A 24,692-nucleotide genomic window follows, 5' to 3' on the forward strand; every position below is an offset into this window, starting at 1 on the left:
CCAGGCAGGATTTTCGGGTGTTCTTCTCATAAGAAAAGAATCTGTTCTGGTTGAATGCTTTTCCAGATAATTAGTGCTGATTGAAATATGAACAGTTGATCCCACAGAGTGTATTCCACCCACCCAAAGCAGATTTTTGGCACAGTTTGCTTTCAAGAAGGTGTTGTGTTTTCTGACTCCTGAAGTGAGCATTTAATTTTTTAAACACTCCAGTGTAGCTCATTTTTCCATTGAAGAAACATGTGTATTTCAGGGTTGTCATCAGCCAGCTCTGATTTTCCTTTTCTATGTGCAGATGAAGGATCTGCAGAGGTATGGATATATCTTTCCTTCTTCCTGTTTTAAGCTGTATGTGTTGGTGACAGTAATGGTGTTGTCCTTTGCCCCCCCAAAAAAAGAAAAGAGCCCTTTCTAAGTCACATTTTTGCCATTGTGCACACACAGCGATGTCTTATCTTCTTCTTTTTTATCTTCTTTCTTCTTGCTATTACATCCCCACCCAATATCCCACACTCTTATCTGTACAGCAGCTCTGATGACATTTAGCTGTGTCATTGCTCTGTCTCTATTCCTGTTTGGTGGTATTTGATGTGATGCCTAAAGAATACTAATTTTCCTGTGCCTGGCCATTGATGCAGGGATGTTCTTCCATGAGAGGGAAGGCTGAGCCAAGGTGTAGCAGTTATGTGAATTTTCTCTCTGTGCAAGGGAGGGCTGCTACATGTTCTTAAGGGGAAGCAGAGACTTCCAGCTACACTCAAGATTAGCAGCCATTTGTTTCTCAGTTTCTTGCTGAATTTAGCTCCCTGCACTTCCTTATTTCTTAGACTCCTGAATGGGGTGTGAAGAATTGGTTCAGAGTTTGTTTCTTACATACCTGTAAAGGATTCTTCACATCCCCACTCCCTCCACCCCCAGCAAAAGCACAGCACTGAAATTATTGACCCTCCACTTTCAGATTAAGTAACCCAAGGAGCAGAGGTGCAGTGAGAACACCTCATACTGGGTTTTGCCTTTGCAGGGAGCCTCCTGTTTGGAGGGAGAAGGATGATCTGTGGCTACACTGCTCAGCTAACCCCTGGCAAACAGAGGTGTGAGGGGTGTGGAAGTCACAAGTTGGGTTACCTCAGTGTCATTTTGTCATTGCTGTCATTGCACACTGGACAGAGCTGTGTTTTGATGCCAGCTGTACCTGGTACAGCTTTGTCAACACCTGCATCACCTACCTGGATGCTGTGAAATGGTGGCTAACATGAATAACGAGGTTCTACCCAGTGCACAGACAGACATCTTTTATTACTAAGGAAAGGAAACTGAGTTTACAATTTATTTTTTAATACAATTAAAGGAGGAACCCCAGGAAACCTTATATACAAAACATCCATGGTAAACAGAGCAGCTCACTTGCTACAATGACACAGATATGAAGCTGAGAAAGTCTCACAGAAATTACTTGTGTGCAACTCATTGAATACAGCATAAGGCAATAGAAAACCTGATCCAGAGCATTAGTGCTTAGTGAAAAATGAACCAAATAACCTGATGCTAGACATATTTATCAGTGAAATTTTTGGATTCCCTTAGAAGGAGTTACTGGAAGTGTTACTGGAGTCTGTGGTGATGTGGAAAGGGTTGGCACAGAGCAAAAGACAAACCCCTCTCCGGGAGGCTGCACAATCACTGGTCAGGAGCAGAAGAAGAGAGCATGGGATAGTGAGAGGGAAAACATGCTGGAACAATTGGCAGAGCTGTGGTGTGACTGGCAAGGTGCAGCTGCAGTGTGGTTATAGGGAAAAACACTGCTGGAAATCAGCAAAGTTGGAACTGCATGCCAAGAGAGGGTGGTCAGCCTGCAAGGAGCTGGTGGTTTGTGCTGGAGCAAGCACAGGCTGAAAAAACAGGAAACCTGCACAATGTGAGACACATCACTCATGCACCAAGTCCTGCAATAAGGTCAGGCTGCCTTTTGAAAACACCCTGATTTCTGTCACTTGTGTTCTGTTTGCAACCAGAACACACAAGTGCAACTGTTTTCTTAACCCCCAGCTTACCTCCTTTTCTCTGTCTAAAACTCCTGTAAGAATGTTCTGAAGTTCCCATTACACGTGACACAATGGGAAAGCAGTAAAAAGGTGATGGCACAGCGTGACTCTGCAGGAGTAGGAAGGGAGCATGGTCTTATTTTTTACTTAATCTCAGAGCTCAGTATCCTATAAACCATTTTTAATCCTCCTATTTTCTCCAGCAGTTTCTCAATATGTACCAGGTAGAAAAAAAGTGAAATGGATGGACTATGTCTTTGCTGTGTCCTAGGAAGATAAGCAGCTCAAGTAACAACATATCCCACAAAGAGGATGGCACTGTGCTTTCATACTTTGGTTTGCCCTGATAACGTGGATAGAACAGTAAGGGAATGGGTACAGCTTGCAGAGCAAAAGGGAAAAAAACATTCCAGTCAAACTCAGGGCAGAGTTGCTTGGGAAGCTTATTGGGGGTTGGGGCATTTTCCTCCTTTTCCCTCAAAATGAGAAGCCATTTTTTTCCTACACAGTAGGCAATAATGTCACCTGGATCAGATGAGTCCTGTTCAATGTTAGCATCCTGTAGGGAAATTCCTTCTAGTCCTGGCTGGGTAGAGACAACACTGGCAGAAAGCAGCAATGTTCAGTGCAAAGTAAATCTCCTCACATTGCTGTGAGAAACTCCCAACAATCTGCGGAGCTTTCCCTAACAGAAAGTATCCCGTGGCAGATGTACACACAGAGGCAGACCACGTTTATGAAGCAAGGCCAGAGTTACATTTGATGACAGCAGATACACAGGAGATCACCTCTGGCTGTCGCACAGGCTCCAGTGGGGCTTTGCAGGTGTGGCTGGGAAGGAAGGAATGCGCGTGGAAGCTTGGCCGTGCGTGTGCACAGGTGGTGTGGCTGTACCTTGGTGCTTGGGTTGGCAAGGCTGTCCTTTCAGGAGACAAAGGTTATGAGAACTTGTGCCACTGCAGTGGGTAAGCAATATTCATTAGCTCCTAGGAGTGCTGTCAGTGTGTATCGTTCCCTAAAAGGTCTCATAGCGCTGCAAATAAGCATGGGGCACGTAGGCTCACTTCCAAGGTGTCTTTTTTAAATGAAAAACGTGTCCACTATTTCCTCTTTAGGGGAGAAGGGATGTGTATCTGTAATGGTCGAGTCCAAATCCAAAGTCCTCCAGCAGGAAGAACAGATAGATACTTGTGTGAGGCTGAATATAAAAGAAGTTTTGGCTGCTCCCACTCGCAATGTGGAGGCACAAACTGAAGAGACTGCAGGATTTTGGGTGTCCCAAAGGGCAGCTCCGTGTTACTGAAGGGGCAGGTGGGCATGGGCTCCCTGCTAGGGCTCTGCAGGTCCCTGATTGTCACAGAGCAGCCAGAGGTTGCCGAAGTCCTGGTGTGGCACTGGTGACATCCTTCTGCCCGCTGCAGGAACACGGAGGCACCTCTCAGCTGGAATCCCAGCGACCTCCCTGTAACGAGGCCACCGCAGGGCTTCGGTGGCGTGGGCAGGATTTGCATGGTCCACAGGAGGTCGTGTTCCAGCCGTGGTGAGCAGAGTTCTCCTGCTGCCACCCCCCTGCAGAGAGCCAATGCAGCAAGCAGCGCTGTACAGCCAACAGTGGAGTCTGCAGTGCGGGATGCACAGCGTGAAGAACCTGAGGAATCCGAGGAAAAGATGTCACTGATTTTTTTTTGTTTTTCACACCTTAACCCAGTAATGCTGCGGAGCCGACAAACAGGTATCACCTGCCAGAGTCCTCCACAAGAGGGCTCCTGGTCCCTAAACTCGGAGCTGTTCTGGCCCACGTTCCCTGCAAAAACCTTGGGAACAGAGTGAGGATGACTAGTGAACGTGCTTCCCTCTTTAAGCAGCAGCAGGACATGGCAGTCAGCCACCAAGGAAGCACAGCTTCCATCCCAGTCCACAGACAGCTGGAGTCGGGAAGCACCAGCCACCGACAGGAAAATCCTGGCAAACTTTTATAGCAAAAGAGAATGGCTTTATTCTGTAGGTGAACTCCTGCCACTCCCATCACAAAACTCCCCAAAATTCATGCTAACCAAGGCTCTAGTATCTGTTCCAGACAGGGCCTTCCCCAGAGGAAAACATGAGTGGGTGGTCAGGTTTGGAAATGAGACAAGTGGCCTGAATGAGAGTTTCCCCTCCTTTCCATCTCCAAACTATTAAACTTTTACATTCTGCAGTGCACAGTTTGACAAAGTCGTGACTTCCAGGACCCCACAGCTGTTGCTCTAGGGCATTACCCTGGCAATTCCACAGCTGTGGTGAAAGCAGGACATGCACTCACCTGGATAATGATGTGAATAAGAACAGTTAGCTGCTAATCTTCACTTAAGTGTCTTTTTGGAGGACACAGCCCTGAAAACTGCTGAGCTCTCAAGCCAAAGCAAATATAATCCTTTGTAATCATAAAACCTTGGCAAGCCAGACTTCCCCAGCCCTTCTTTTGTAACACCCCATTATCAAAAGTAACTCATTTTAAAATATGAGTGTTTTCTGGGCAAGCTTGAGGGAGGAAACTTTTCCTTCTCTGTTCCTCCAGCTGCTGAAGGGAATTGACACATCTCAGAAGTGGACAGGAGTGTCTGATCATACTGGGAAAGCTGGAGTTGTTCTTTTGTTCCCCCCTCCCTTACCACCATTTGGTCAATGCTCAATTTCTATCATCAGTCATGTTCCCACGTTGAGGCATCGGATCAGGCTCACAGGGAATCAGCCAGAACCTCTGGGGGGTGAAGCCACGTGTGGCACCTGAGGTAGGGATGAGTAACTCACAAATGAGCCCAACGTGAGCCCAACAAGACTGTCCAGTGTTTAGCTGGGAGGCCCATAAAATGAGCACAGGGGCAATGGCAGGGGATATCACTGCAGATCTGACAGCTGGCTGACCCGTGCTGGTTTGAGCTCACATTGCACAAGCATGTCATGGTATTTGAGAAACTGTTTTGCCAAGAGGAGAGTGAAGAAAACTACCTGCAAATGCTATCTGGTCATACAGATGATGTTTCAGCTGTCACTTTAGAGCTCATGCGTGCCTTTGTGTGTTCTTTCACACCCTCTTCCACCGAATCCTGGTGCTTACAACAGTGAGAACAAACTGAAAAAGAAGATCCCTTGTTAGTATATGAATATGGTCCTGATAGAAAGCTCTGTTACAAATAAATATCTATATACTGTCATAGGGATAAAACTGCTCTCGTTAGCACAGGGCACAAAACCAGGTTGCTACATGCTGAGATAAGGTCAGAAGGGAAATAATGATGGAAGTTACATGTCACTAACTGCAGTTTACCTATCGATTGAAAGAATGCCTCTGTTAAAACCCTTAAACAAACCCTTTCGGTGCTTTAAGAGGATCTCAGATTAAGCAGATCCCCTTAATATCTCACTATCTATGACTGAATTTTAGTAGTTCAAGTTGAATCTTGTGCAAATGTGCCAGCACAAATTACGCAATGTGAATCATAAACTATTCTTTAGGTGACCTCTAATCGTGGTTCTTTGCGTTTTCATTTTTAAATTACTGCAAAATAGGCTGTGAGCTCCTCAGAGTAGGAGGTTGTGAACCTCAACAAAGCACCTGATTGTTCTGGCTACCACAACAATCACGTATGTGAGAACTTTTTCGTTTTGTTTTGCTCTGCCTTTCTATTCCTCCCTCCCACACTTCAGCTCTTTGAAGCATGGCTTTTCGAGCTCAGAAACCACTCTTAGCAACTCCTGACTCAGCTTTCCATAGCCCAGAACAACAGAGGTACTCTCAGACCTATTCTGAGCTCCCAGGAGAGCTCTTGAGAGGTGCCCTGCAGCAGCACCCACAGGCAGCATCTTAGGGCAGTCACTGCCCTTCCCTGACAGCTGCCCATGCACAGCAGCACTGAAATGGGACAACTACACAAACTGGGAAGCTGGAATGGAAGCTCTGGCTTCAGTTTCTTGCACTTCTTACAGTTTCTTTTACAGTTTCTTCCATGCCTGGTCTGGAAATTGGCTGAACCAAATAGCACCACCTGACTCAGCAAATCTACTCCCTGTGCATATTATGGAAGTGGGACTAAAAGGGAAATTCCAGTTAATTTGGCCATGTGCCATGCTGTTTGCAGGTGATTGCATTTTACCACATGGGTATGCTTTTTACATCTGCTTTAAAAGCAACTCAGTTCCTATTTTAAAGGCTATTTCAGTGTGCTCCAGGATCTTGCTAATTTAATGGTAAGGAACCTTTTAATTTCCAGCCTATATTTGTTGAGAGCCAAATCTTCTGATTCCAGTTCATTTTCTCCTATAATTAGAAGTTCATTATACATGCAGCTAACAGCACAGGCTGTGATCAACTGTGATTTTCTTGGTTTCAGCCTGCTTGTTGCTTTCCTGTTGACACAGCCCCAGGGAACAGCAGGGGAGAAGAACTGGCACTGGTGTCATAAGGGCACAGGGGTGGAAAATGAGGAGCTGCACAGGTGTGACCCAGAGTCACAGCCTTCCAGAAACTTCCTTTCTTTGTGATAAAACACTAAAAGGAAATTAGCCCAGCTTGACTCAATGGTCACGTTGGGTTTTGGAAGGGATGTAGTTGATGAGGAGGGGAAAAGAAAAATAGTAATGAGACCTCCACACATGTGCCTTGGGAGTGAATTTGTCTGAAATTGAAATAGAGGTACCAGAAGACACAAGCAGGGCAAACTTAGAGGTGTCTGTGAGTGGGCTGAGCCCTTGCTGCCCAGAAAAGGACCTTTTCCAAGGGGGAACACCATGGCCAGGTGGTGTAAGTGGCCTGAGCACAGAGCCCTCAGTGTGGGATTCTTGTCTCCAGATGTGGCTTCCCCTGTGACCAGAACTCAGCTGGGTGTTATTTATCCTCAAGGCCTGCTGTCATTCTCCAGGGCTGCTCTGCAAAGCTGCTCACAGGGTGTGTAGTAAGGCACCTACTGCTGTTGACTTTCAATCCTACCTGCCTTCATAAATCTATTAAATGCTTGCCCCCATCTTCAGGAACTTTCTGGCAAGGTCAGCTTAGACATGATTAGAAGCAACAGCTAACAGATAGGATTTTTTCTGAAGATAAAAAAGTAAATTACTCAGCTGTCCACTAACCCTGAGATATTTGAGATCCCCTTTGCCATTGAAAACCTCTTGGAGACTTGACTGGAGTTACTGAAGACTTCACAAGACGGGACCAGACACTTTACCTGTGCCAATTTTGGCCATACAAAGAATCCAAATATAACTCTCCTGGCTGGTGTTCCCATAAAGGTGGGACATTGCTCTGCTGAAGTCTTTCCTGTGGCCCTAACACTAGGTATTTTTGCTGCTTTGGCTCAGTGACTTTCTGAGGGATGATGTAAGGTGTGGAGAGAGATCCAGTTTTGAAGCTCTCAGTGCTCAGTTGTATCTATCATGATCACCATGATTCTTGGCATCCTAAAGCATCTTAATACATAGAAATGAACCTTTATGAACCTCTTCATTATCCCTGATTTTGAAAATATTTTGATCTGCTGTCAAAACTCCCTGTCACCCCTCCACTCTCAAACCTGAACTCAAGTGTTTCCTGCACACAAAATGTAGGAAAATCATGAGCTAGTCTTAGATTTTGTGACAGTGGATGCTAAAGGGGGAAAAAAAAGGAAAATGAGAAGAAGGTACAGAAATACCTGGTGTGACAGTAAAGTTTCTATAAATGTGTATCCTACATAGAAACTTCATCAGCACTAAGAGACACCTTCCTGAAAAAGAAGCTGCACTTACCATGCCTTGGGAGGTATCTTGCTGCCAGGGTGATAGCCAGAATGAAGGTGATAACGATGATAATTGAAGCAGTAATGACATTATAAGGTGGAGGCACAGGAGGAACCACGCAGTTGTTTGTTTTTTCTGAGACGGGAGAAATAAAACATAAATAAACGGATATTGGAGTTTTCATGTAAGAGCAGGTATTCAGGAATTTCAGGGGTTCTGGCCAAATTCTAACTCAGCTATTCAGCCTGAAAATGGATTTACTCAATAAACAAGCAAACAAAGCTGGCACCTAAATTCCTTCCATTCACTCACATTTGCTATGGGCTGAAATTTTTAATACATTTACTGAACATAAGAAGCTGGGTCTTTGTCCAGAATTGGACTGAGACAGGAAATATTTAGACACATGAGCCGTTTCAGGGAAATTATCTAGGCTTGGTGAAAAAGTCTGAGTTCACAGCTAGAAAATTTCTGCTCTCAAAGGTACTCTGCACTTTTCCTTATTGTTTTCAGCAGATTTATGCCTAATTTTTTTTCCTTTTAGATTCACAGGTGAAGCAGAATGCATTTAACAGTCTAGAATATACTTTTTTCTGCATGGCAGGAACAGTGTTGTGGCAGAGTTCAGTGTCTGGAGCCTTTGGCTTTTCATCAATGGAGATGGTGGAAAATCCCATTCTACCACTGGGATTTTAGAGCAGATACTGGGCCATTCTTGCATAGGACAGGATTTGCTGCCAGTCCATAGGTCTGCAGACCTGTGTGCACAGACCTTCAGTTCTTGCACCACCTGCTCTGGCACAGGTAAGCATCATTCCCCTCCTAAGACATTAATTAGCCTGATCTGCTGTTCAGCCCTCCCCTCAGGAGGGGATGCAAACCTCCAACTCTGCAGGGGTTGCCTTCTACATTTACCAGAGGCTCTGTTCTGTCTGTAACTCAGTGTTCAGCAAAGGTTTGTTTGGAGGACCATTTACACCAAAATAGGAGTGGTTCCACATCCTAAAAGCCAAAAAGTGGGAGGTTTGTGACTGCTGTGGCTGTGTCACTGCACCCTCCTCTGATTACTGCTTTTCTTTTTTGTTGTAGCTCTCTGTTTCTATGTAGTGAGCTATTCATAACCTTATTCTCCCTTCATTAGGGACATTATGCTCTACATCCAGCAATAGCCAATATTCATAAAGCTTTAGTTCCTGGCATTTGTTCTGAAGCTGAATGGCACCTCTCCCCACAAGCCCCTTTGATTTTAGTACGATAGATGAATAAGCTACCTTGATGAATAAGGTACAATTCCCTAGGAAAAATGCTGCTCCTCTATCTTCCCTTGAAGGTGCCCTTATCTCCACAGTAAAAACATCAGGCCCAGAGATATTTCAGAATACTTTTTTTGGTAACAACATGAAAAAAAAAATCCTTTTGGTTTTACGAATTTTCTTGCAAATCCCCTTCTACTGCAAAACATCTGGAATGTAGTGTGCTGCCTTCCCTCATGCTGTTTCCACTTGTGCCTCAAGCTTTTCAAAGCACAGACTTATCTATTATGCCATCACTTCTAAGCCATGCTCAGTGATGGAATTCTTTTCCTATGAGTTAACCCTATGTTACATTTGAAAGCAGAATTTTGTCTAGACCCCAGCTGACAGTTTCTTTCACTGAAGCAGGGACAAACATGCTTGTTGAATGAGGAAATTCTTTTAAAGTGCAGCCTGTGGTTACTAAAGCACACACGTTTCCCAGGTCCCTCTGTTCAAATACCAGGTCTGTGTCACAGAGCTGGCAGCAAGACCATGCTGGTATGGAGGGGCACGGGGTGGTGGCAGCCCCAGAGAGCCACCAAATGTGACATTACCAGGTCACAACAGGATCAGCTCTCAGCCCAGCTGTAGCAGAGCAGCAGGAAGACAGAGCTGCCTCTGCTTGTCAGTCACTGTTGTAACTCTCCCTCCCCACCCCAGCTATCTTCCAGCCTCTAAAATATTTTGGTGTGTAGTTCACTGGTGGGATCATTGGGTGATCCTTGCATGAACACTTGCACAAAATCTACTGCATTCTCAGAGAGGCAACTCAGCAGATTCAACAAAATGCATTTGTTACAAAAACATGAATAAAACATACTCAGAAGCAAACTGGAGGACGTGGCAAAGCCGCTGTATTCAAGAGAGCAAGTGATGTTGACGTCCTTGGTCACGTTGAGCGCCAGTTTTCCAGTGACATTGTAGGGGCTGAAGCTGGACTCAGACACCCAGCTGGCATTCCACTCCATGGACATGTTGTTGAGGGTTCCAGAGATTCTGGGCTTGGGGAAACCTCCGTGAGAAGAACAGGTTATCACCATCTCAGTCGACTCGCAAGAGTCAGCGGACACTTCTGCCGTAATGTTGGGCTTGCTGAAGTCAGCTGCAGCAAGAGAGCTTTGGTTACCATTCTCTCAGGCCACCACAGTGAGCTCTGAAGCCCCCAAAACCAAATGGTTTGGTTACCATTCTGTCAGGCCACAGAGAGGTTTGCAGCCCCCAAACCCACAGCCAAAGCAAAGACCCCCCCCCCCACCTGAAGGGCATTCACCATGGGAAGTTTTTCCTGCCTATGGTCTAGGATACCAAGCAATCAGTCACTAGTGAAAGAAAGTTGCCCAACGCTGTGTGTGCCCAACACTGAGCAGTGGCAAGCAAGGAGAGAGAGTTTTCCTTCCAGGCCCACTGCCATCCAGCCTGGAAAATCCCTTCAGATGTCCCAGCCTGATTCCAGCATTTCCCTCTCCTGATCCCCACAATAACTTGATCCCACTTCACCAAAGGGAGCAGAAGTCTGCCATAATTATTTCAGCTGGCCTGTTAAGACAGCAAGGGGATTTCTGGCCGGAAAGAAACTGGAGTATTTGTGGACGGGAAAAGAGATCCGTAGGTTTATGGGTTTTATGCAGTTAACTCCTCAACCCTCATAGTTAAAAAAGGGCGCTGGCAGTACACTTCTCTTTTTTCATGCCAGTTCCCAGAAAGATAACTAAATTTGTCTCTGTGCACATATGCCCTCAGACCAGCAGGAAATGGCCTGGAGCTTGTCTTTTTTTTGTTACAAAATCTCCTGACTTATCTGGAAGTGTAACTCTCTGCTGTTAAAGGTATTCAAATGCAAGTATATATTTAAATATGTCACAAGTATCTCTGGTTGAGATAAACTGCCACAAAAACGCCGGTGGAAATGGAAAATGTCAGTGGAACTTTTTGTGGGCTACCAATCTAAGAGAAGATTCAGATTCATTTTGAACAAAGGAACTCGGTTTCTTTAATGTAAAAAGCCTCAAAAAGCTCCGTGATTAATTTGGCCTTAGGGTGTGGAGCTGCAGTGCAGCTAGCTCCACAGGGGTCTGGATGCAGGGCTGGGATGCTGCCATGGCCACCCTATTTCTCTTTCAGCTTGGTCTTGCTAAGGGCAAGACTAAGGGCTTGGTTTAGTTTTGACCCAAAGACAGCTGCCTCAGGCACCCATCACCAGTGATACCTGGGGAGGGCCCCAGGAGGGATCCTTTCACAAGAGGAAGACAAGGAGAGGAGGTTGGGTTGGTGGTGGGAATAAAATTTCTGTACCTGGGGTAGCTTTAGAAAGCTAAGAAGGGAGGCTGCTGGAATGGAAGCAGTTAACAAGCTTTCATTACTGTAACTTAACAAGTTAACACTCTTTCAGGCTTCCTGATGAAAGTCTATCTGCCACAGTATGAATAAGCTTGGAAGAGCATCCTTCAGCCCCAGAAGCTGGCACTGGAGAGCCAAGAGGTGTCAGGTGTCAGGAGGCAATGCACCTACCTGTCACAAAGAGGATGACAGACTCGCTGCAGGCCAGCACTGAGTTGCGCTGCACCACGCACTGGTAGGAGCCATTGTCCAGGATCTCCACGGGCGAGATCCACAGCGTGAGGTTCCAGGGGTCCATCTCTGTCCGGTTCTGGTACCGCTCGTGCTGGGAGATCATCTTCCCCTCTGAGTAGGCCAGCACCACGTCTGTGATGTTCTTCTGCCAGTACACCCGGTACTTGTGGAGGCTTTCTGAGCTGGGGATTTCATGGCAACAAGGCAGGCTGACCTTTTCCCCCACTTTGCTTTTGACTACTTTCTTCTCCACTGCTTGGCCTGCTGGGGAGGGGCAAACAAAAGCCAGTGAGTCAGTGAGTGGTGCAGCCTTGTGGCAGGACCTGTTCCCAAAGCTCACCCCTTTTGGCTCTGACTGCTCACATCCCCCATCAATCAGCCACTGAGCTGTTCTACAGCTTCAGCTCTGCACTGAGGGGAGCCATCCTTGGGCATGGCCTTGTACATCACACTCCACTCCCACTCAGGATCGTGACCCAGCGGGCACACAAGGATTGCTGAAGGCAAAGGCAGGAGAGGTGCTTGCCTGAACACAAATTTTGCTGGCCCCTTTAAAAACAGGGATAGGAACACACATGCACAAACTGCTATCTCCTCTGCTCTCCCTTTTCAGAGCCTGGTGTTTGGAAAATCTGTGTCACTCTCCACTGGGTTCTCTGCATGCCTAACAGGGCCACAGTGGATTTTTTGTCGAGGGGGGCTGGGGGATTTTTGGTAGTTATTTTTTGTAAAAGAAAAAAACCCCAAAACTGTCAAGATCCCAGAAAATAGATTCAACCCGACAATGATACACAAAGGTTGCGGCCACACTATCATCAACCTTCCAGCATTATCAAATGAACAATTTTGCCTAGTCTAGCTAGAACAAATTTATCTTTGTGAAAGCTCATGGATGACGTGGAACCAGCACAGATGTTCCCCAGCTCCTGGCCAGTGACTGTGCTGGTGCCATACCTGGAGTACAGCCACGTGCTGACAACAGTAAGTTGAGACCCTTGCAGGGTGAAATTAGGTACAACTTTGACTATGTGAGCAGTAATTCCCCTGCTAAGCACCCCGCTCTCGTGATCCGCCTTGCTTTCCCACTCCTTCCTCTTTCCATATCCGAAGGAGCAGCCCAGCAAGGAGTTCCTGCTGCTGCTGGAAGGTGACCCAGCATGGACACACAGCCCTGAGCTGCACCTGAGTTAGAGCAAGCCTGGGGATGATGTGCACCCAGCTTTGTTAGTCCAGAAGATCAGGTTGCTCTCTGTCCTGCTTGCCTAGCACTCATCTCCAGTGCTGCAAGTGGGATATCCATCTGTTACACTCCACTGACTGAGAGCAGAAAAACAAGGAAATAGCTATCTTCAGGACAGAAAAGATTCAGATTCCCTCTTCTTTCCCTGCAGAACACACCTCAGTAAACACACCTGGCAGAGGAGGCTGGAAAGTCCTGACAGGCTGTGTGTCACTGACGGGGACAGCGCAGCATCACCCATCGGTGTAGGGGACGGCCCACGTGCAAAGCCTGAGTGTGAGCTGAGCAATGCACAAACCTGAGCCTCAGAACTGCAAAATTTGGCTGGTGCTGGCTCACTGTTGATAGTCCCAGCCCGACTGCAGCCCTGCTGTCCAAGGCAGAGTGCAGCACTCAGGCTGGACCGGGATGCTGCGGCATTCACATTCAGCTGGGCTCTAGGATAGGCCACCAGCTGCTTGCCTGCCAGGCCTCATTTGCTTAGCAGTGACTCACAGACCCTGGGGTGACTCACGGACCCTGGGGTCACTGTCACAGCACAACCCCTTTGGTGACTTGCTCACAATCCTACAGCTGCCAGTGCTGGAGGGAGACAAGCGGATGCTCAGCCAGTGCCCCAGCATAGCTGGAGTGAAGCCCAGACACAACAGGGACAGAACATTTAACAAATCTGTGGATGTGGCACTTAGGGACATGGTTTATTGATGGACTTGGCAGGGCTGAGTTAAAGGTTGGGCTCAAAGATCTTAAAGGTCTTTTCCAACCTAAATGATTCTGCAATTCTGTGAAATAAATTTCACTCCTCTACCCTGCCGCACACCCACCCCTGTCCCACTTGCATACTTGACATTAAATCTGTAGGAAACTCACCAAAAATACTGTGGAGATCCTGGCAACACTATGGAGTGTTTTAATATTAGTTAAATAAAATAGAATATATAATTAAATTAGCAACTTCTTGTTAAACTGCTTTCTTTCTACTCAGCCACTCCACTGGTCTTCCAAAGGGAAAGTTTCATTATTTCCCCTCATTTCCTGTACTTCCCCTTCTAATGCATTGCTGATCCTGAGCAACCAAGCTGGGGCAGGCCAGGAGCTGCTCAGCAGACTGACCTCTGTCAGCCATCAACTGGTAACAAAATGAGAAAAAAACTAATTCTTCCACACAGGAGAAAAACTGCCTTGTCTTGCCAACCTTTGCAGCCTGAAATTCAGGATTTCTTGACATCAGCATTTAAATTGCTGCTACTAGACCTACCCTGCAGGAAGAGTTCTTGCCCTTTCAGGAATGCCCTTTCAGCAATGCCCTTTCAGGAATGCACATATATTTTTGGCATTCACAACATCCTCTGGCAATGACCTGTGCAGTTTGATTATATGCTGTGTGAGAAAGAATTTTGTTCTGTTCACCTTAAAAGCAGTCCACCTCAGGCTGTGATTGTTGAAGTTGCTTCTCCTGCACCTCTGTGTGTGTTTGTGTGTACATGTGTTTTTATCTTTGACCACATCTTCGCTTATTCTCACAGTGCAACTCTTACTATTATTTGAGAGACTCGAAAGAGCAGCGAGTCAAACTTTGGGACTGATAAGGATCATTTTCAATCATTTTCTATTTCCTTTTGCAGCAATAGGGGAAGAGTAGGTGTACAGTAAATGTCAGGGTGACATCACATCATGAGTTGCATGAGGTTCTCCCTACCTTGCCCCTCAGAGTCTCCTTTGCAACCAAAAGGAGAACAAAAACTTTCTCGGGAGTACATGTGCAGGGGCTGGAAACTCCTGCTGATGTCATGAGTACCCTTAAAAGGCTCTGCACCCTTGAAACTGCAACCTGAGTGCTGCAGGCCTGAAGGAACCAAAGTCCATGAAGAGTCATTCAGCCCTACAAAAGTCCCCTTTCACTTTAGAGGTGAGCTGCAAAGCAAAAATGAAAATCCAGTTTTGTGCCGTTTCTGCGCTGAATGCTCTCTGCAGCCAGGCTGTGGGGAAGGTATTCACCATGGAAATCATTTTTAATGACTTGTCTAGAAAAAGATCCCTCCTCTTCCCACCCCTTGGAGCCCCCCCACTCTCTTGCTGTGCACACATATCACTCCATCACTGGAAGCCCGTGGCAATGCTGAACTGATGGAAGGGCTGACTTTCTCTTCCCTGGGCAGAAAAGCTTGCTTCATTCAAACTATGCCTGGGCTGCAGATGCCCCATGCAGCAGGGCTAAGTGGAAAAGAAAGGAATATAGAGGAGAATTGTTCCTTCTTGTCTGCTCCAGAGTCAGGAGAGCTGTTGAGCTTGTATCCCTATTTCCTGCACTCTTTGCCCAAGCCTTGACTCAGAAATTCCCCAGCCACAGAGAGCTTTGTTATCCTGACCACACATGCAGCCAGACAGCACAGGAGAGCAGATTTCCTCTGGCACAGAGATTTGACAGCAAAAGGCAGCTAAAGACCTAGCAATGCCCTGCAGAAGCAGCCTCAAACTGTTGGAAACCTCCAGATAAGTCCTGGTGAACAGAAGCTCCAAAGCCATTCTTTTTTCCCCCGCATTCCTCATTTCTCTGCCCTTCTGAGCCTTGATTTGCTTTTTTTCTTTCTCGTTCCCTATTTATTTTTGCAACAGCAGCTGGTATCTCTACTCATAAGTTAATGGCATCACTGACTTTGCCTATGACCATGCACCTGAGATTGCCACTCTGCAGGTAATTCTGCAGCCCAGACCCCTCATTTTCTGTGAATAGCACATTCACCCCAAACTTGCATGATTTATCCTTTGAGGGCAATGCAATATTTTACGGGGATTTCTAAGCAAAACAGACAATGAGTCGAAAAATCAAGACATTTTGAAAAGCTGAATCCTTAAAAGACTAGACACTCCCCCTTGATCTTGTCTTTATCCCAGGTGATTTTATCAACGAGGAATGGATCCTGCCCAGGCTTTCCATGGAGCCAAAAGCCAGCAAATGTCCTGTGCTACACGTGAAATGCTTTGTGCTTAAATCAGTGGCTCCTGTGAACACACTGATGACAGCAAGACCCTGCTGGATGCCCAGATAACATCTGTGTGGAGGCACTGGCCCAGTGTCTAGTGCTCATCCTAGTGTATGATGATGGCATGGCAGCTCTGAGGTAGGGAAATGATCTGAACAGGTTTTTCTAAAAGTTCATCATTGCTTTCTTCTGTGCTGTAACCTCGGGGTACCCCAAACATGGTTTTATGCACATCCCATCTTTATGCTCCACATCCCTTCTAAACAAAAGAGTAACCCTGGTTTGCCCAGCTCTGTACTGATGATTTGGCAATTATTATAACACTCCCAGGGTGTTTCGGTGTCCCACTCCATCAGCAGCCTTCATATCATTGTAACCCTGATTTATTTTGTGTGTGTTTGCACATCTTCACCTTTAGTGAAGAAATCCTTGAAGCCATGAAGTGGCTCTGAAAACCAGAGGGTGATCTGCAATTATCGTCTGAGAAGACAAGAATCTGAAATACTTGGGCAGAGGGGCTGCAGCTGACACCTCCTGCTCCAGCTCAGGTTTCAGTAGTTGTGCAGATACAAATCTCCTGCTTTCTGAGTCAGCCTGGGACAAGCCCACTGCCCGGGTATGTCCAGTCTGCTGCATTTGTTACATGAGTAAAACCGCAACCCTGCACAAATCACCGGCAATTTCCTCAGCTTGGCACCAGGCAGGAGGTCAGATCCAAGCAAGGAGCTGGATATGGAACCAGAATTACTCAGGGGTGGGGACTGGATCATGTCTTAGACCTTTCCCCCTGCTGCAGAGTGGGAGGAGAGGAGGGAGAGCTCTGCAAACCAGCAGGGACACACGGCCGTGGGGACAGAAGGACGTCTTTGACTTGGAGAAACGAGCACTTTCTGAACCTTCTCCCTTTCTCCATTCCCAGCCTGTGTGACCCTGCTAGAACAAAAAAGGGCTGGGAGGGCCTCTAAATCTGGATGTCCTCAGAAAATTTGCATATTTTAGTTCCTTTGGAGATCAAATTCCTACATCTTGCTCAGCACTCTTTTGATTTCCCGGCTTGGGAGCAGAAGCTAGATGTGGCATTTGTGTAAGACGGGCTGGTAGGGGAGATTTGCCACAAAGACAGACAAAAATAAATTTGTTAATTTTTTCCCCTGCAGTCTCTGTCTCTTGCTGACAGGATCACTTTGTACTTCCTCTATATTTATCTCCCAGCTGAAGATGTTCTCAGATAATTTTCCTAATTCCTGCAGTACCACTGCCATGCATGCTGCTGTCCTCACAGCAGTTTCTGAAATTGAGGTTCTCCCCAGTGCTTAAGGCTGTAGTTTTCTTCAGTGCTTACTAAATCTCTGTCTCACATGCTCCCTAAGCAGCCAGCCCTCTCTTGAAACTGATAGAAGGTGAAAGTAGCCAGTAACTAGGAAAATCAAGTATGATACCTCTCACATAAGCCCACTTCAAAGTCGAAAAATCACAAATTTTAATATATTTTTTTTTTTCCCTGCTGAAGTGCTTGCCCACAGCCATAGCAATACTAACCAGTGCAGCTAACAAAAAACACTGCAGGCCTGCCAGCAGTGTTTTAACTTGTTAAAAAAACTGGTCTGTGCTCAGGCACTGACTCACGGATGCTCTGCAGACAGCCCTGGCAGCCACAGAGATGACACAGCCCTAGGGAAGAGCTCAGCATGGACAGTGGTCATTAACCATTGGGACCCTCAGGAAACCAGAGCAGAGCAGCCCAGAGGGGTCTGGGAGCTCCAGAAGCTGCAGAGGGAGAGGTAGGAGAGCCTTGGGCAGGTGCTGCTGGAGCACTGAGGGCAGGGAAGGGCAGGGAAGGGCAGAGCAGGGAAGGGCAGGGCAGGGCTCTCTCCTTTTAGGAACCACTGTCTGACAGCGAGCTCTGCTTTCTCTGAAACACTTCCAGAGGGACCAAATCCCTGTCTGCAGGGCACTCAGAAGGACACCAGAGGGTGCCTTCTAAGGCAAGAGCAGTAGTGAGCAGAAAGACTTCCTTCAATCATCTTTTCTAACAACTTTTATGTGATAGATAGGAACTGGGGCTCACCAAAAGGTGGATGTCCTTTCAGCTCAGGGTAGGTAGGAATGCCACCATTAGCCATCAGTCAGCACTTTCTTTTCAATCAGGGAGTCCCCTGGGACCAATGATATTTTAAAAGCATAACAGTGAAAAAGCAGAAGCAAAGCCTGCGGCATTTCCGAGTTGGGAAAGATTTACATATTCTCAAATGAACTCCTGAGACTCCCAATGGTGGTGCCCCTCCAAGGGGGACAGAACAGCTACAATTAAACATAAAGTTAATCTATTTTAAACCAAAACTGACCTCCTTCTGCCCAGTGAACAGACTTCACTGCATCCAGCACACCTGCCTCGCCACCCTAGAGAAGATACCACATCCACATGTGCACAGCACTTATACTGGGAAACACATGCTTAAAAGGAAGGAGAAACCTTCATCCTGGAGAAGAGAAGGTTCCAGGGAGACCTTAGAGCAGCCTTCCAGTGCTTAAAAGGAGCCTTAAAGAAGGCTGGAGAGGGACTTTTCACAAGGGCATGTAGCAACAGGACAAGGGAGAATGGCCTCAAGCTGAAGGAGGGAAGGTTTAGATCAGCTATTAGGAAGAAATTATTTATTGTGAGGGGGGTGAGGTGCTGGTTCAGGTTGCCCAGGGAAGTTGTGGATGCCCCAACCCTGAAGGTGTTCAGGGCCACTTTGGGTAGGAATCTGACCTACCTGGTCTAGTGGACCTGGCAGGGAGGTTAAAACAAAATAAGCTTTAGGATCCTTTCCAGCACAAACTCTATAATTCCACATGAGAATTTCTCTGAATGTGGAAATTCTCCCCCAGCCTGGCATGACCTTGGGATGCAGCCAAACAGCAAACTCATAATGATCTCATGCCTTCCCCATGCAAGCAGAGGGGATCTGGGTCCCCTTTCCCTTCCAATCCCACATGCTCCCCCTTGCAGGGCTCTCCAGAGTCTGGTTCAAAATACCAGTCTAAAAAAAGAGAAAAAAGGAAACTTTCTGCTAAGCTGGAAGGTGAAGTAGATAATCCAGGGATCAGACATGTGCAAAGAAGAGGAGGATCACGAACCAGAGAGGAGCAGGATTGCATCTCTTGGTGGCAATGACCTGTTTGTACCCCTCAGCTGAGACTCCTGTCTGCATCCATCCCCCTCCAGGGTGCACAGCATAGGTGTAAAAGCAAACTGGCTCTGAAAATAGCTAACTCACCACAAGAGAGGCAGAGGGATAGCATCAGTCATTTATATCAGATTAATTACCCCCATTAAACCCCACTTGGAACTCAGAATCAAGGCAATGATGAGCAGGAAATGTGAGAGGGCATAAGGGTGGCATCTTCTGCTGCTAATCTACCACAATTAACAAAAGTGTCCACTCCAAACTTTGCATGTTTAAATGCAGGAATGTCCAACATGCACACAGCAACAAGGATACAAATGTCTCAGTGATCCAAGAAATGCAAAAAAGCTGCAGCAGTCAGAGCAACACGAGGTCACTGCAGCTATCTGGGTTCATTCCGATCTAACTGGAAAAAGGAAATGATGTGGGTGAAAGGAACATTTGACCCATAGCCTTACAAACTGGGCATTTAGGCTTTTAACTCTATTTTGTGTGTAACAATGTAGCTTGTCTAAGTTGAATTTTCTGTGGTTTTCTTCCTAAGGAATTCTTTCATTTGAGAAGCACTCAACAGAAGAAGTAAAACAGTCTCTATAAGCAAAGAGCAGTAGGCTTTAGCTGGGTTTCTGTTTCTCCAGACAAGCTCTTGCAGCAGGTTTCACTCTGGACAGACTGACAGACAGAAAAAGGAGTTCCTTAGATCCGCTGCCCTGGGTTTCGAAAGACCTTTTTTTCCCACATGTCTGGAACAGGAGACAGAAACTCATCCGAAAAAAGAAATTAAAACAACAGCTGAAGGCATGAAGAGGAATAAGTCAGAAACTCAATTTGCATCCGCTGATCAAGTGGGCAAATCCAGTAGGTAAAGAAAAATTTCTGCCATCTCCACGGTGAAATCTGCCCCAGCACAGCCCATACCAGAGCTGGCACGGAAATCAGACACCAAGCACCTAAAGCTCACTGCTAGACACTTCAATATTTGGGGGTGGCCACAAAACAGGGAATCTTTCTCAGCCCTCACTGTCCCTTTGTGAAACCCAGCTCCACTCCCAGCTCTTTGCTGGGAGTAACACAGGGGAAGGGGATTCCCGGAATGAGTTACTCATGAGCCTCTGCTGGCTGACAGAAGTGGATATTCCCCCTCCCTTCCCAACTCTCCAGTAATTTAGAAAAGCTGTAGGGAATTTTCTTCAAAACTTCTCAAAAAATTTCACCCCTGGGAAGAAACCAAGAGCTAAGTGGTCCCCAGCTGGAAGAAAAGACTCCAGGGAAGTTTAAAAATACTCCATGGACATAAAGCTGGGCTTGCTGGGTCCCTGAAGTCAGTGCCTGTGCTTTGTTTGCACACAGGGCAGGGAAAGGTCATACTGAGGAACTTCAAGATATATTTTTCTAGGATATCAAACTGGGACTGAGAACATCCTACAATTTGTAGGTAGGTGTGAAGGTGCAGTGGCAGGATAAAACCAAGCCCGTGGGGATACCAGCAATGCATTCAGATAATATATAAAAGTGTCTGTGCTGTAACCAAAGCTATTTTGCCATTTTCTGCTGAGACAAGGGGGTGTCGTTCATGGACATCAGTGTCTCCAGTAGCAGATGACATCCCAGAAGCAGCTCTAAATTACACTGGCACCTCAGGTGAATATCAGAGTAGCAAAATTCAATTCAAAGCAAAATAAATGGATCTACGTAGCTTGCACATACACGAAATTCCTATGAATCAACATCCAACCTTTCCAATGAAAGACAACCTTCAAATCCCTTTTAATTAAGCCCCCCATTGATGCTTTCCACTGCTATGACATGAAAATTCAGCCTGGCATCCTCTCTGTTACTATTTAGCTCACATGGGCTTTACAGAGAGCACCTGTTTCCATCCTAGAACGCTACCTGACCTTTTGCTACATCAGGGAGGTGTGCCAGCATCAGCACACCTGGGCCAAACCAAGGACATGGGCTCTGGGAGCCAGCCCTGACTGTGCCTTGATGTGGTCGTGAGCAGTCCCATGTGGGGTCAGTCCTGTGAAATGTGTAATGTCCTGTAAAATGTCCTGTAACTGTGGTGACTCACTCAGCATTGTGTGGAAAGTCACTGCCAGGCTGATGGCAGACACTCAGGGCTCCACTGTTTTGCCACAACAAGGTCAGAACTTGGTCCTTGTGGTCCCTGTGGGCAGCCTTGAGAAGGCATCAGCCACAAGCACCAGTAAAGCTTTTAAAACCCAGTCCTTAGTGGGTACTGCACCATGTATTTTCCAGGAGCACTGATGCAGGAATGCTGATCTTTGGAGAGAAAGGGTTCAGAGTGTGTGTGAGAGGAAAATAAGTGCATCAGCTGTCCTGCTGTTATCAGTCTGCCAAGCACCTGCTCCTGAGGCACCAGGACTTCCACTGACTTGTTGCTTGAGAAACATCTAAAAATTGTGCCCCAAAAGAAAAACTAGAGGAACAGTTAGTTTTCTTATCAAACTCCTATTTCTAGTAGTGGATATTAGAATGCATCAAACTCTACATCCAACTATACATTCTTTAGCCAAGGAACCAGAATTGTTTTCAGAGAAATTACATGACTGGCAAATTACCATGTTATTGTAATTACATTATTAACATAACACAAGCTCTTAAAAGTACTGTATGAGAAACAGTTCTGCTCATGATAGATTGTCTGCCTGATGCAAATACAAGCAAAATATATTTGTGCTTGACAGATGCTTTGCAAGCACAGAGGTAGGGGAAGGAGTGAGGGGAAGACAGAAGAGCAGAGATCCCAGAGAGACATTTGAGGTCACTGCTTTCTTTACAAGTGAGCTCTGAAATTCACTCCCTGCTAAATTCTACAAGTTTTATCTTAAAATTCTGAGGCTGAAACTCAAAATGAAGCCTGGCATCAAATACCTCCCAGTTTCACAATACGAGCATGAGAAGCTCCTCATTTTGCATCACTTGATTTTTAACGAAAGCCCCGGTTCTGCCCAGGTTTGCTCTGGAGTAGCGATGAAACACTAAAATGCCAATAAGCACAACTTGTTTTGCATCCACAACGAACTCCAGCTCAGAAGTGAATTTTGTGTGGTTTCCAGGTTAACATTTCACACATCTGAGAAGACTCATCCGAAGCCTTTTGAGGCGAGGAGCGATCTGTGTGAGCTTTATGGCAAGTCCTCAGAAAAGGACAAGGGACAGCCCAGGCAGGGCTTCAGTGGGGATTTGTGCTGTTGGAGAAAGAACTCTGCTCTGTGCTGAGCTGCCCAGGAGGTGCAGAGCACCCCAAGCTGCCACCTTTGCCGATCTTTTCCACCATGCACCCACTTTGAACCCCACAAAAAGCTGCGGAAACCATGCCACCACTGAAACCGGAGCCCAAGGGCTGTGCCATGTGCTCCCCACAGACATCAGCTGACCAAAAACACCCTCATTTCTCTCACCCTGGCTGGGATGGGAGATCACCATGCCTGTCTGGGAGCCAGCAGCCTGGTGCAATGGGCCTGGGAAGCTGAGGGCTCCTCAGTGAAGTGCCAGCTGCCCCAAACCCCGGGCTCAGCCCTGGCAGAAGGCACCAGGAGTGTCCTGAGGGCCACCATCCCCTGTTGACCATCCCATGGGTGCTGCTGCTGGTTCCCAGCCCCTTCCCATGCTCCCATCCTGGCTCCTGCTTACCTATCCCAAGGCAGAGCAGCACGAAGAGCCCGAGCCCCAGGCACGTCCTCAGCGCCGGTGGGGAGGCTGGCAGGCACATCATCTTCCTGCAGCTCCTGGGCTGGGAGGAGAGGGGAATAAGGTTAGGGGAAGGGAGCCTGAGGAGTCACAGCACCCTCCTCTTTGTCCCTCTCCTTCCTGCCTGCCGCCACCGCCAAAAACCCCGAGCACAAGCCCAGCGTTTCGCTGCCCTGGTACCTGGCGTTTCCCTGGTGGAGCAGCACTGAGGCCAGCCCTGAGCAGGGAGGATGCAGGGGGCTCAGTGCCAGGCCATGGAGGCCTGGCTGCTGCCACAGGCTGCTGAAACACTCCCCAGCAGGGTGCAGGGGGAAGCTGTAGTGCTGGGAGGCTGCTCAGCTTCATAAGTCACCTCACACCGCCCACGGCTTCCTCACGGGGCGTGCGCCAGGACGCGGCGCCTGCCGCCCTCGTCACTCCCACGGGCACGGGGCTGCTTCATCCCTTGGGATGCTCTGGCTGCTCCTCCAGCCACGAGGGGTCAGGCAGAAGGACCCTGCCTGTGAATGTAAGCGTCAGGCAGTGATGGGGGCTTTGGAGGTTAAAATGCAGCTAAGTGAAACCCTGATGGTGCTTTGGGAATAGTTGTGTAAAATTACCTTTGAAATTAAACACAGTGCCTGCGCCACCATTTCAGGCCCAGCAGGATGTAATCCATCAAGGAATGGATTTTCCCAAGAAAACTTAAGAAGGATTGCTTAGGCTGCATGTGATGGATGTCCTGGCTGAGCACCTGGACAGGGAGTGGGATGTGACAGCAGGGCCAAATGTGGATGGTCATGGTGTCACCAGAGAGCATCCACCAGCCCTGTGGAAGTGGAGGGAGCACTTGCCTCCCCAGCATTGTGTCCTGCCTTCCTCAGAAGGCACCCACTGCTCACCCAAGGCCCCAAGGGGAGAGGCATGGACAATCCCTGTAGACAATCCCTGCTCTGAAGCCTGGAAGGGCAGAGCCACCACCAACCCAAGCCAGTCCAGAGCAAATCCTGGGCAGAAAAACAAACCACTTAGTAAATAAGAGCCCGAGGGAGTAAATGCATGCTAAGTGATACAGATTTGTACAGATACTGCACACCCCCCTGCAAAACAAATAAGCCCTGGTATAGTGTAAGGAGTTACAGTGTAAGGGGTTTTATTTAGCTGTAATACTCACAGCAAGAGGGTTGCACACCAATGAAAACAGGGTATTCTTCAAGGAGAAAAAAAAGTGGAAATACAAATCAAGAGTAAAATAATTAATTTTAATGCAGACTTCTGGTTTGCTGGTTTAAATTATTTTGATTTAAATGAAATGCATCCTTTTTATCAGAAACGATTTGCTGCTACATTGCTTCAGTTTTTCTTCAGTACAGGTTCCTTGAATTAGATAGATTAGATGGACTGGGTTGAATTACAAATCAGACATTTATTTTGACATAATTAAAACAATGGTACTCTGTAGAGAAATCAAATACAGGTTATAACATTTATGTAGAGAGAAAATCATTGTACATGAAATGGCTGAGAGGAGTCTGCTATTGAGTCAGACTGGCTCTTTCTCCATGGCAGGGTTTTGAGTGCCTGTTTTGGGCTATGATCTAATTCCTGTACACTTGTACTCCATCCATGCCTTTTCCACCAGCATGGTTTGCAAATGCAGACGACAGCAGCACCATGTGTTTACGTAAAAGTGTTTCCATGGTGCTCAGAGAAGAAGAAAGTATCATTAACAGAGCCAGCCACAGAGAGCTTCCCTAAGTCACAGCTCCCAGGCAGGGACTGCCTCTCTGTGAGTCAGATGGAATAAACTTTCTCCTGCTAGTCTAATCAAGAATCCTTATCATTACAGAGTGACTGGAACCCTGCTACAGCTGTACAGTTCATCACCTCACTTCCATTTTGAATTCAAGCCTTTTTTTAATACAGATTTCTGCCATTAG

General features: G+C 46.9%; 1 protein-coding gene across 2 annotated transcripts; it reads right to left on the bottom strand.

Annotated features, from left to right (window-relative positions):
- Window positions 1-1,314: 1,314 nt before the first annotated feature.
- Window positions 1,315-23,077, bottom strand: CD80 (CD80 molecule). Of its 2 annotated transcripts, none has more exons than XM_054628181.2 (7): window positions 22,954-23,077; window positions 22,717-22,816; window positions 11,600-11,923; window positions 9,912-10,193; window positions 7,806-7,931; window positions 5,031-5,154; window positions 1,315-3,690 (listed from the first exon to the last, which is right to left on the bottom strand). In XM_054628181.2, exons 2-6 carry the CDS (start codon window positions 22,796-22,798, stop codon window positions 5,048-5,050), a joined length of 921 nt encoding a protein of 306 aa, XP_054484156.2. In that variant the 5' UTR covers window positions 22,799-22,816; window positions 22,954-23,077; the 3' UTR covers window positions 1,315-3,690; window positions 5,031-5,047. The 2 variants fall into 2 exon arrangements, with proteins under 2 accessions (XP_054484156.2, XP_077030669.1); XM_077174554.1 differs by having other exon boundaries at window positions 11,600-11,926; window positions 22,954-23,064.
- Window positions 23,078-24,692: the final 1,615 nt, after the last annotated feature.

The sequence above is a fragment of the Agelaius phoeniceus genome, chromosome 2, assembly GCF_051311805.1.
Source record: "Agelaius phoeniceus isolate bAgePho1 chromosome 2, bAgePho1.hap1, whole genome shotgun sequence".
In the NCBI taxonomy this organism is placed as follows: domain Eukaryota; kingdom Metazoa; phylum Chordata; class Aves; order Passeriformes; family Icteridae; genus Agelaius; species Agelaius phoeniceus.

What these genes read in the sequence shown, in the direction of transcription:
- CD80 (XM_077174554.1), bottom strand. Translation starts at nt 22,798, where the DNA reads ATGATGTGCCTGCCAGCCTCCCCACCGGCGCTGAGGACGTGCCTGGGG. An exon ending in TGTCATCCTCTTTGTGACAG is followed by an intron (nt 10,194 to 11,599) that starts GTAGGTGCATTG and finishes CTCTTGCTGCAG; the next exon opens with CTGACTTCAGCAAGCCCAAC. An exon ending in GTCCTCCAGTTTGCTTCTGA is followed by an intron (nt 7,932 to 9,911) that starts GTATGTTTTATT and finishes CTCCCGTCTCAG; the next exon opens with AAAAAACAAACAACTGCGTG.